General features: G+C 45.6%; 1 protein-coding gene across 1 annotated transcript in view; it reads right to left on the bottom strand.

Annotated features, from left to right (window-relative positions):
- The window catches only part of LOC145348388 (spindle assembly abnormal protein 6 homolog), a 56,509-nt gene that overhangs the window by 21,232 nt on the left and 22,651 nt on the right, over positions 1-12,626 (bottom strand). Inside the window, exons 8-9 of the mRNA XM_080196601.1 lie at positions 1,284-1,475; positions 1,006-1,200 (exon numbers count right to left, since the gene is read on the bottom strand). Coding sequence (XP_080052727.1) covers positions 1,006-1,200; positions 1,284-1,475 — 387 coding nt within the window. The remainder of the gene's footprint in view (positions 1-1,005; positions 1,201-1,283; positions 1,476-12,626) is intronic.

Genomic DNA, 12,626 nt, shown 5'->3' with positions numbered 1-12,626 from the left:
GATGCAAACACAATTCCCCATTCAACAACAGTCACACATCTTGAGTTCCCTCTTATTTTAATCAATATGACTTCAAATTAGCCAAAATGCTGAAATAAAAGTCACCACAAAATAAATATTCAAAACCAATTAAACCATCCAATATTGCCTATACAAGCCAATTAATAACCGCTGTATCCCTCTTCCACATGACTTTGTTTGTCCTAAGCTCTACATAGTGCTATCCCCATTGGCTACAGCATGGCTGGCAGAAGGCTACTGATTTTCAATAGGAAGACTGCTGCTAGCCTTGCAAGGTGATCACGCGTAACTTGAGCCCTAGAAGGCCTGGTCTTGGAATGCACCACCCTGGTAAGCACGAGAGTAGTCTTGGCTGGCTAGCTCATTGACAGGCAAGAGCAAAGGCACTGGCAGAGTTGCAAAGGCGGGAGGGAAAATATTGTCATCCTGAGAAAGATTTGCACTCCACAGTGTTACTGGGAGTGCCAATGCATCATTAATTAACTGAGCCACTAGTCCTCCTTTCTTAACATCCTATCCTTCCTAAAATGTTACATACTCTTCAATATTCAGGTCCAAATCTATGTCATCCTGGAGCTATATCTCTGTAATAGCCATCAGATGGTACTTATTCATTTCTGTTTGTGTTATCAGTTCATCTGTTTTATTTTGATTACTAAATGCATTCAGGTATAGAGCCTCAAGTTTTGTCTTTTTATTATTTTTGTAGCATCTAAAATATGTGGGCAACGGTTCCCAAGGATTTCAGTTCCTCAGTGTGCAGTTCACGTGGACTCTTATGTAATCTGACACAATAAGGATAATAGTAAGGCACGAGTTGTTCCATCCTGTTCAATCACATGTAAGGATACAAATTTCGCTTACCGAGAAATGTGGATTTACTTTTGGAAACTGCATTTGTACTCTTCTGTGTGTCCTTGAGTGTTTAAAAGTAAGCAGCTCTAATATAAAAATATTGCTGGAATGTAACAAAAGTGCATCTACCTTTTGTTCCTGAGTAGCTTCCAATACTTCCTTAGTTCTAGACACCAACTGATCCTTGTCTTTGGTCTCTTGCTGTAAAACAGCAACACGAGTTTGCAGACAGTTAATCAACTTGTCCTTTTCATGGCATTCTGCATCAAGCATTGAATTCTCCCGACGTAATGACTGAACTTCTTGTTTTGCTCTGTGACATTCCTATCAATAAAAATTATATGGAGAATTTACACCAATTTATTAAATGTTGCAATTTTCTTAACTTAGCAATGAAGAATCCTTACATCTTCCAAGTTTGAAAGTTTTGCTTTAATTTCTTGGATGACGCACTCTGCTTTGTATCGCCTTTCAGTAAGCTCTTTGTTTACAGTCTCTAGCTTTGTTAAACTGGTCTGTAATTCCTGAAGGCTTCTCCTGTGACCAGTTTCCATCTCCTCTTTCTCCTGTTCAAATTGCTGCTGCCATTGCATTTGTGCCTGAATTAAAACAGAAACAGTGCTTCAACAATATTTATTAACTTGGTTTCATGGTCAAAGGAGTACAAAATCTGTCTTGCTTTACATCTATCCTCTCACTGAATTGCTCCACAAAGCCACTTTCGTTTGAAAGGCAAACCTTGACTAGCCTGTAAATATAATTTTGGAAAACAATTCCAATATTAAGACTTTCCCGTTTTTATTGGCTGTTAAAAGCACTCTTACCCCACAAGAGAAAAGCTTTGCTCATGCCAATGTTGTTTTCAAAAAATAGTTGAATTTTGAAGCCAGCTTAGTAATTCAACAGTTGATGATTTGAAGACAAATGCTGCAATTGAGATTATGGGCATGATTTTAACCCACTTTCAGCATTGGCTGTCAAATAGGAGGCAGAGAGTGGGGGTCAATGGGTGCTATTCGGACTGGCGGTTGGTGACTAGTGGAGTGCCCCAGGGGTCGGTGCTGGGGCCTCAGCTATTTACCATTTATACAGATGATCTGGAGGAGGGAACCAAGTGTATGGTGTCGAAATTTGCTGATGACACCAAGATTGGTGGAACGGCAAATTGTGCGGAGGGTGTGGAGAGTCTGCAGTAGGATTTAGATAGGCTGGGCGAATGGGCCAGGAACTGGCAAATGGAATTTAATGTTGGCAAGTGCAAGGTGGTCCACTTTGAACAAAGAACAACCCAGCACGGGAAACAGGCCCTTCGGCCCAACGAGCCCATGCCGCCGCATCACCCTACACCTATTCTACCCTGCATGTCTACGAATGGAACCCCTAACTTAGCCAGATTCAGGGGAGAATAGTGTCAATTTGGTAAAACCAATCAGCCTAAGAGCACATCTTTGGGGTGTGGGAGGAAACTGGAGCGCCCGGAGGAAACCCACGCAACCACAGGGAGAATGCACAAACTCCCACAGACACAGGCCCAAATCCATGTATCTGCACAGCCAGCAGTGCTAGTCACCGAGCTGTTGCGGCGCCCATCTACCGGTCCAGGATCAAGCACACACACCGACATGAAGTACTAGGCCACTCCCGGAACTTCCAAGAGCAGCCCACGCACGACCCACCGTGTGCATGCCCCTCGTTTGACACGAGGTGGACCTCCACCTGCAGAATAAAAAGACAAAAACGTTAATCTTACAAGCCTGCTTTTCCGGTGTCTCCTGAGGTTCTAATCTTATTTAATAGCCCCTACCATAACCCTCCATCCTCGTTTCACTCATGTGTCTATCTAACTGAACCTTAAACGAGTCCAACGTTCCTGCCTCCACCACCCTACTCGGTAGCGCGTTCCATACCCCCACAACTCTCTGCGTAAAGAACCTTCCTCTCACTTCCAAATTATACCTCTCCCCCCTCACCCTTAAATCATGACCTCTCGTGTTTGTACCCAGTCTAGGGAGCAGTCTCTCACTATTAACTCTATCTATTCCCTTCAGTATCTTATATACCTCTATCATGTCCCCCCTCAATCTCCGTCTTTCCAAGGAGAATAGTCCCAGTTTCTCCAACCTTTCCTCGTAACCCAGCCCCTCCATGCCAGGCAACATCCTGGTAAACCTCCTCTGCACCCTTTCCAGAGACTCCACGTCCTTCTGGTAGTAAGGTGACCAGAACTGGACGCAGTACTCCAAATACGGTCTAACCAACGTTCTGTACAACTGAAGCATTAGACGGCAGCTTTTATACTCTATACCCCTTCCTATAAAGGCTAACATTCCATACGCCTTCCTAACAACCTTCTCAACTTGTGACGCAACCTTCATGGATTTGTGAACCTGCACTCCCAGGTCCCTCTGTATGTCTATACTCCTAATCTGTCTACCTTTTATCACATAGCTCCTCTCTGCATTATTCCTTCCAAAATGCATCACCTCGCATTTGTCAGGATTAAATTCCATCTGCCACCTATCTGCCCAATGCACCAACCTATCTATATCCTGTTGTATCACCTGACAATCCAGTTCAGTACCCGCCAACCCTGCCATCTTGCTGTCATCAGCAAACTTGCTGATCACACCACATACGCTCTCTTCCAAGTCATTTATGTATACTACAAAGAGGAGAGGTCCCAGTACTGAGCCCTGCGGCACACCACTGGTCACTGGCCTCCAGCCCGACAAGGTCCCCTCCACAACTACCCTCTGTCTCCTATTACCCAGCCAGTTCTCAATCCACCTAGCTACCTGGCCTCGTATCCCATGTGCCTTAACCTTTTCTACCAGCCTACCATGAGGGACTTTGTCAAACGCCTTACTGAAATCCATATAGATGACATCAACGGCTGTCCCATCGTCAACCGTTTTTGTCACCTCCTCAAAGAATTCCACCAGATTTGTAAGGCAAGACCTCCCTCTAACAAAGCCATGTTGCGTATCCCTAATCAGATCGCAATGCTCCAAATGCTCATACATCCTACCCCTAAGTATTTTTTCCATTAATTTCCCTACCACCGATGTCAAACTCACCGGTCTATAATTTCCAGGGTTATCCCTACTACCTTTTTTGAACAGCGGTACCACATTTGCTACCCTCCAGTCCTCTGGGGCCTCACCTGTGTCCAAAGAAGAGACAAAGATTTGCGCCAGAGGCCCAGCAATTTCATCTTTCACCTCCCTAAGCAGCCTGGGATAAATACCATCAGGCCCCGGAGCTTTATCCGTCCTTACTCTACCTAAAAGCCCTAGCACTTCCTCCCTCGTAATAGATATCTCCTGCAACTGATCCTCAGCTCCCTTCAAGAGACCGCACGATTCCGAACCCCTCTCCTTTGTGAATACCGACGCAAAGTATTCATTCAGGAGCTCCCCCATTCCCTCCGACTCAATACATAACTCTCCACTCTTGTCCCTAAGAGGACCAATTTTCCCTCTAGCTACTCTCTTGCCTCTAATATAGGAATAAAATGCCTTTGGATTTTCCTTAATCCTACCAGCCAAAGCCATTTCATGCCCTCTCTTCGCCCTTCTAATTCCCCTTTTTAGCTCCCTCCTACTCTCTCTATATTCTTCCAGCGCACTCTCCGTACCCAGTCGTTTCGACCTAACATACGCCTCCCTCTTCTTCCTGACCAAGTCTTCAATACCCCCTGTAATCCACGGCTCTCTAATCCTACCTTTCCCATCCTTCCGCTTAACCGGAACATACCTCCCCTGCAACCATTTCATTTTGCCCTTAAAAGCCTCCCACTTGCCAACCATGGACTTTCCAGCTAACAGTCCCTCCCAATCAGTGTCCTGCAGCTCCCTCCTAATCCTGCTATAGCTCGCCTTTCCCCAGTTCAGCACACTCCCGTTCGGCCGGCACTCGTCCCTTTCCATTTTTAACCTAAAGTAGACGGACTTGTGGTCACTGTTAGCCACATGTTCGCCTACCTCTACCTCACCCACCTGCCCCGGCTCATTACCCAACACTAAATCAAGTATAGCCCCTCCCCTAGTCGGGCTAGTTACATACTGCTCTAGCGACCCTTCCAAAACACATCTCACAAACTCCTCTCCCTCCGTACCCCCAGCTCTAGGCCCCCTCCAATTCACTCCTGGAAGATCAAAGTCACCCACTACAACCACTCTATTCTTCCTGAACCTGTCCAAAATGCCCCTGCAAATGCCTTCCTCCACCGACCTCAGGCTGTTGGGTGGCCTATAGTACACCCCTAGCAATGTGATCTCTCCCTTTTTATTCCTCAACTCCACCCACAGCGACTCAATCCCTGTCTCTTCCATATCGTCCTCCCTCTGCACTACTGTGATGTTTTCCTTTACTAACAGTGCCACCCCTCCACCTCTCTTCAACCCTCCTCTGTCACACCTAAAACACGTACCCAGGAACATTCAGCTGCCAGTCCTGCCCTTCCCGTAACCACGTCTCTGTTACAGCCACCACATCTAACTGCCTCACAAACATCAAGGCCCTAAGCTCATCCGTTTTCCCTGCCACACTCCTAGCATTGAAACAGACACAGTTCAACCCACGAGTGTCCCTCGGAACCTCCTTCTCCCTGATAATTTTCCTTTCACCCGACTCTCTCCCAGCCACCTCCCCACCCCCCCTCCCTATTAGTTTAAACCATTCCTGAACACCCCAGCTAACCTCCCCGCTAAGACACTAGTTCCCCTCCCGTTCAAATTCTCCCCACCCCTCCTGTACAGTTGCCCTTCTCTCCTAAACACCTCCCAGTGATCCACAAAAGTAAAGCCCTCTACCCTACACCAATCCCTCAACCATGCATTCAACTGCATGATCTCATCATTCTTTGCCCTGCTAGTACTGGGCAGCAATCCAGAGAGTGCCACCCTGGAGGTCCTGCTCTTTAGTTTGGACCCCAACTCCCTAAATTGCCTACGGACCTCTACCCTACTCCTCCTTCCTATGTCCCCCTCCCCTACGTGTACTATGACCTCTGCCTGGGTCCCCTCCCCTTTCAAAATTCCCTCTACCCTTTCCGTTACATCCTTTACCCCTGCTCCAGGGAGGCAGACCACCATCCTGGAGTCTCGCCTCTGTCCACAGAACCTCCTATCAATACCTCGGACCCTCCCATCCCCTACCACTATCACCTTGCCAGCCCCCTTCTGTCCCTCTAAGTCAGTCTGCCCTTCCTGCCTATCTTTCTGTGCCCCTGTCGACGAACCTTGGGGGGCCTCCGGGGAGGCTGGGGGACCCTGACTACTCTTCTTCTTCCTCTTTCTCCTCCTAACCGTCATCCACCCTTCCTGCTCTTCAGCCCTTGGGACCTCTTCCTGCTCGTGGTTCCTAGCCATCAACTCCTCGTTTTCCCTGACTAGAAACGCATCCTCCAAACGCCCCTCGAGTTGCCTAACCCGGGCCCTCAAGCGCTGCAGTTCTAAACATTTACTGCAGATGTGGACGTTGGGGACATGTGACACCACCAAAAACTCCCACATGTGGCACCTGACACAACTTATATTCCTCCCTCTTTTCCCTGCCATGTCCCAACCTCCTGTATGCGGCGAAAGGTAGAAATCTGTCACTCACCTTCTCTAAGCCTACTCTCGCCTCAGCCCAGCGAGCCAAAGCCCTTCTCACTCAGTTCCCACTCACTCCGCTGCCCGCTCCCGACGCTGCCTGCTCTATGCTGCTACCCCTTTTTTATACCCCCCGCTCCCCCTTAACGACAATCCCCTCGCCTAACTTCCGGTACAGAAGTAAACTACACTCTAACAAGCCCCAAGAACCGGAAGTACAGGAAAAAAGCGGTTTTCAATTCAAATCAGTCACTCACCACAGCCACAGCCACCAGGTTCAATGCTCCGGAGAACAATGAGGTAGGAGTAATGGTAGGAAGGATTATTACTTACGTGGCGAGAAACTGCAGCAGGCGACGGTGCAGAGGGACCTCGGGGTCCTTGTGCATGAGTCGCAAAAACCCAGCCTGCAGGTGCAGCAGGTGGTCAGGAAGGCTAATGGGATGCTGGCCTTCATAGCGAGGGGGACTGAATATAAAAGTAGGGAGGTCTTGCTGCAGCTGTATAGGGCACTGCTGAGGCCACAGCTGGAGTACTGTGCAGTTTTGGTCGCCGCACTTACGCAAGGATATTTTGGCCTTGGAGGGAGTGTAGAGGAGGTTTACTAGGCTGATACCGGAGTTGAGGGGGTTGAGCTATGAGGAGAGGCTGAATAAACTAGGCTTGTACTCGTTAGAGTTTAGAAGAATGAGCGGAGATCTCATTGAGATGTATAAGATGATGAATGGGATGGATAGGGTAGAGGTGGAGAGACTCTTCCCGCTCAGAAAGGACAGTAGGACTAGGGGGCACAGCCTCAAGATAAAGGGGGGTGCGGTTTAGAACAGAGTTGAGGAGGAACTTCTTCACTCAAAGGGTGGTGAATCTCTGGAATTCTCTGCCCGTTGAACTGGTGGAGGCTGCCTCGCTAAATATTTTTAAGACGCGGGTTGATGGGTTTTTGATAAGCGAGGGGATTAAGGGTTATGGGGAGAGGGCGGGAAAGTGGAACTGAGCCACGACAGATCAGCCATGATCTTATTGAATGGCGGGGCAGGCTTGAAGGGCTAGATGGCCTACTCCTGCTCCTATTTCTTATGTTCAATACATTTTACAGTTTAAATCTGGCTTATGAAACAAATGGGACAAGCTTACCAAAATAATTCTAAGTGCCAAATAAGCATGAAAACATTTATTTTCTTTTCTGGTAGACATGTGGCAAATTTCTTTTCAGCGTTTCTATTCAGCAAGGGGAATAAATTCAAATCTTGTGACACTTTTGGGAAAAAAAGAGACAAAGTGTGATTTTCACCAGTAGATGGAGTGGATGGAGTCTATTCATGACGGGAAGCCACTGCTGATTACTAAAGGGCACTCTTATGCATTCACCTTGGTTTCCATCTGCACTATATCAAGAGCATACAGTGCACTGGGAGATTGTCACTCCCCCCAGACATCACACCCCCACTCCCCAGATTGTGTCCCCCCCATTCAATCACAATACCCCCCAGCTGATCGTTGCCTTTGTTCACCCCTCGATCATCTCCCCAGCAATCCCCAATGAAGAGTGCTAAGCCCCCACGCATTGTGGACTCCACCCCTTCCCCTTCAGCTCCGCCCCTTGGCATTGCCCACTGGACACTGCCTGGCTGATAGTCCCCCAGTGTCCGGTGGGCACTGCCAGGGTCTCAGGCTAGAGGGCACTGCCCACCCCTGCCCCCAACCACCCGAATGCCTCAATGGCTTCCAATCCCACCGGAATAAAATAGTTCCATTCTTTTCATTGAATAATTTGGAAATTTTTGAAGAAGGAAATAGAGGCAGCTGATCTAAGGTAACAGCTTGGTTTCTCAGGATCTCTTGAAACTGAAGTGGCAATTTTGAATTGATGATCATAGAATGGTTATGATGCAGAGAGAGGCCATTCAACCTATGTTGATTGTGCTGGCTTTCTGCAAGAACAAATCAGTTGGTCCCACTCCCCTTCCCTTTTCCCATAGCCCTGCAATTTTTCTTTCAGGTGCTTATCCAAAGTTTTTAAAAGTCACTTTGAATCTGCCTCCAACACAGTCTCAAGTAATGCATTCCAGATCCTCACCACTAAATGTTTAGAAAGACTTTTCTCATATCACTTCTTTTGACAGCATCAATGTCCTCTAGTTTTTGATCCCTCGGCTAATCGGAACAGTTTCTCCCCATCAACTCAGTCTAGATAAATCCTGATGTTGCACACCTCTATCAAGCATCCTCAAATTTCTCTTCTCTAAAGTTATCCTTCAGCTGAAGTCTCTCGTCCCTAGCATCACACTTGCAAATCTTTTCTGCACCCCCTCTAAAGCTTTCACATTCTTCTTAAGGTGTGGTGCCCAGAATTGGACACAAGACTCCAGTTGAAGCTGAAAGTGTTATTTAAATTTTCATCATAACATTCTTGCTTCTTTTATTTTATGTCTCTATTTACAAAATCCAGAACCCCATATGCCAGCTTAACAACTTTCTCAACCAGCCCTGCTACTTTCAATGAGTCCTCATATACACCCCCCAGGTCCCTCTGTTCCTGCATCTCTTTTAGAATTGAATCTTTTAGATTATATTGCCTCTCCACGCTAAAATGCATGATTCCACACTTCTCTGCATTAAATTCAACTTGCCACATGTCCAAGTCTAGATCTTTAACATGTCAAGAAAAGCAGTGGTTCTAGTACCAACATCTGAGAAATCCCACTGTATACGTCCTCATCAGGAATATCAATCATTTAGCACTAGTCTCCATTTCCAGTCACTCAGCAATTTTGTATTGATAGTCTTCCTGTTATCCTATGTAATACAATCTTGCTGGCTAGTGTATTACATGGCACTTCATCAAACGCCTTTTGGAAGTCCATGTCCACCACATCAATTGCATTACCCTTATTAAACCTCTCAGTTATGTCATCAAAAAACTCAAGCAAGTTAGCACTGCAGACTCACAGCTCCAGGGACTTGGTGACTCTCAGTTGGAGTTTGCATATTCTCCCCATGTCTGCGTAGGTCTCTTCCAAGTGCTCCAGTTTCCTCCCACCATTTAAAGATATGCAGGTTAGGTGGATTGGCCATGCTAAATTGCCCCTTAGTATCCCAAGATGTCTATGTTAGATGGATTAGCCATAGTAAATGTATGGGGTTACAGGGATAGAGCAATGGATAGGGCCTGGATAAGATACTCTGTCAGAGAGTCAGTGTAGGCTCGATGGGCTGTAGGGATTCTATGATTCTACGGATTTGCCTTGAACAAATTTATGGTGACTTTAATTAATCCACATTGCCAGAGTCTACTTGCCAACCAATCAGCATTCTCTTCTCACACAGTATGAAGTTGTTTCCTGACATTGGTATGCTTGTGATTGTCCTGATGAGTGCAAGAGAAAACGTCTTTTTTCAGCAATACTCAAGTTCTGTATCACCAAACAAATTCTGTACAACCAAAAATTTTGCAACTGTCTGCAATTTCCTTTCAAATTTGTTCCTCTACATTTTACCCACTAGTTGATGGCCTGAAGACTGCACCAAGCAAGGAAGATGCAACTTCTTTGTTCCTTAGTCAAATATTCTATCTGGGATATCCTCTCTCTCCAGCACTGCAACGTTCTCCTTAAATCAATACCATCACATCTCTCCTTTCCTCCTGTCCTATCTTTCCTAAAAACTTATAAACAGTATATTTTAATACCCAGTTCTGACCTTTATTAGACAGGTGTCTTTGTTATCGCAACAATATTATAATTCCAAATGGCTATCCACATCTACATTTCACCAATCTTACTTACCACACTCCATACATTAACAATAAACGTAATTTAGACTTCATTAATTTCCCTCTTAAGCAGAACCATACTCTTATTTCCTACTCTAGCGCTATATGTCACTGCCAATATTCTGCGCACTTTGGTATGCCTCTCCTGTGTTATCTTGGAATACTACCTTGCCTTTTGTTATAAATTACCTGGAATTTAATGTTGGCAAGTGTGAGGTGGTCCACTTTGGTAGGAAGAATGGTAGGAAGGACTATTACTTACGTGGCGAAAAACTGCAGCAGGCGACGGTGCAGAGGGACCTCGGAGTCCTTGTGCATGAGTCGCAAAAACCCAGCCTGCAGGTGCAGCAGGTGGTCAGGAAGGCGAATGGGATGCTGGCCTTCATAGCGAGGGGGATTGAATATAAAAGTAGGGAGGTCTTGCTGCAGCTGTATAGGGCATTGGTGAGGCCGCAGCTGGAGTACTGTGTGCAGTTTTGGGCGCCGCACCTGCGCAAGGATATTTTGGCCTTGGAGGGAGTGCAGAGGAGGTTTACTAGGCTGATACCGGAGTTGAGGGGGTTGAGCTATGAGGAGAGGCTGAATAAACTAGGCTTGTACTCGTTAGAGTTTAGAAGAATGAGGGGAGATCTCATTGAGACGTATAAGATGATGAATGGGATGGATAGGATAGAGGTGGAAAGACTCTTCCCGCTCAAAAAAGACAGTAGGACTAGGGGGCACAGCCTCAAGATAAAGGGGGGGCAGTTCAGAACGGAGTTGAGGAGGAACTTCTTCACTCAAAGGGTGGTGAATCTCTGGAATTCTCTGCCCGTTGAAGTGGTGGAGGCTGCCTCGCTAAATATTTTTAAGAAGCGGGTTGATGGGTTTTTGATAAGAGAGGGGATTAAGGGTTATGGGGAGAGGGCGGGAAAGTGGAACTGAGCCACGACAGATCAGCCATGATCTTATTGAATGGCGGGGCAGGCTCGAAGGGCCAGATGGCCTACTCCTGCTCCTATTTCTTATGTTCTTATGTTCTTAAACCTTTTGGTACAAAACCATTGTTGCCTATATGTTTCTCCACTGACACTTAATCCGCTTCATTCTCAAGAACTAGGCAATGCCTCCTTTTCATTCAAATGGGAACAAACTGTTGCAAAAAATTCTCCCAAACACTCGCTAGTGCCCTTCTCTGCCCTTCATATTACTGATATCCCTGTCTAATTCAGATGGTTAAAGACACTCATTATAACCACTCTACAATTGCTGATAAGTTGTTTTGTCAAAAGCTTTTCGCCTTGCACTTTTCAGGACAATCGCAAGAATACCAATGTCAGGGAAACAACAAATTTATATTGTACAAGAGGTCAAAATTGACTAGCCATTCTTTTACCGGTTTGATAAAACTTACTACTTAAAAAGACTCACCAGTTACTCACTTCTCTTCTGCTGATATCACTTAGATATAGAAAAGTTAATTCAAATGGTTTATCAAACCATTGTTGTCAAAACAAAATTGGAAAATTACAATTTGAGTTGCTTATACTAACTCCCTACCTTTACAGAAAGGGAAACAAAGCTTCAATACTCACCAGCCAATCAACTATGGCCTTCCGTTAATGCCGCAGTTCAATTTATTTTTCTAAACTCACTACATCTTACTCTGTTCCTGCTGTTATTGCCAATCAGGTCTACATTCTTTCCTCACTCTTTTGTCCACCTTCATGTAACGTCCTTGAAAATATTATCCTCTATACCTTTCCCACTATTCACTGTTCGATAGAAGACATCCAATAACGTAATGCACCTCAAATGTTTAACTCTAACCAAATAGAACCTGTTCTTGATCCAAAATATCCTCTCGTCCCAGCACTGCAATGCTTTCTTTAATCAATACCATCACGCCGCCTCATTGCTCTCCTTCCCCATCTCTACTGAACACCTTGTACTCAGGAATAATTGACACGCAGCCCCCTTTTTGAGTCTTTTTCAAGGTTTTTTTTGATTGGAGCATGACCTTCTTGTTCTTATACTCCAATTCACTTCCAACAAAGATCAACATGCAATTTGCCTTCTTAATTACTCGCTATTAGCTGCGTGCAAATCTGTGTTTTGTAAGGCATACCCAAAAAGTTTTACATCATGACTTTGAACACCTAAGCATATACAAAGCAAGTCATATGAAGAAAAGACCAAGCTATGTGGTAGACTTGTGGCAAGAAGGAAAAATAGCTGTTGGATTAGGATACTTTCTAATGAACTCTATATAACCATAGAAGTCAAGACTCCAAAGGGCAGAATGGCTTTAGCTGGAGTCTGTGGGTTTCAGATAATTATCGAAGTAGCGTACGTCTGTTGCAAGTGACTAACTTACATAACATTGATCAGCAATTTGCTAC

This window comes from Carcharhinus amblyrhynchos, chromosome 9 (assembly GCF_965287045.1).
Source record: "Carcharhinus amblyrhynchos chromosome 9, sCarAmb.v2.hapA, whole genome shotgun sequence".
NCBI lineage: Eukaryota > Metazoa > Chordata > Chondrichthyes > Carcharhiniformes > Carcharhinidae > Carcharhinus > Carcharhinus amblyrhynchos.
This window is presented reverse-complemented; position numbering and strand designations above follow the sequence as displayed.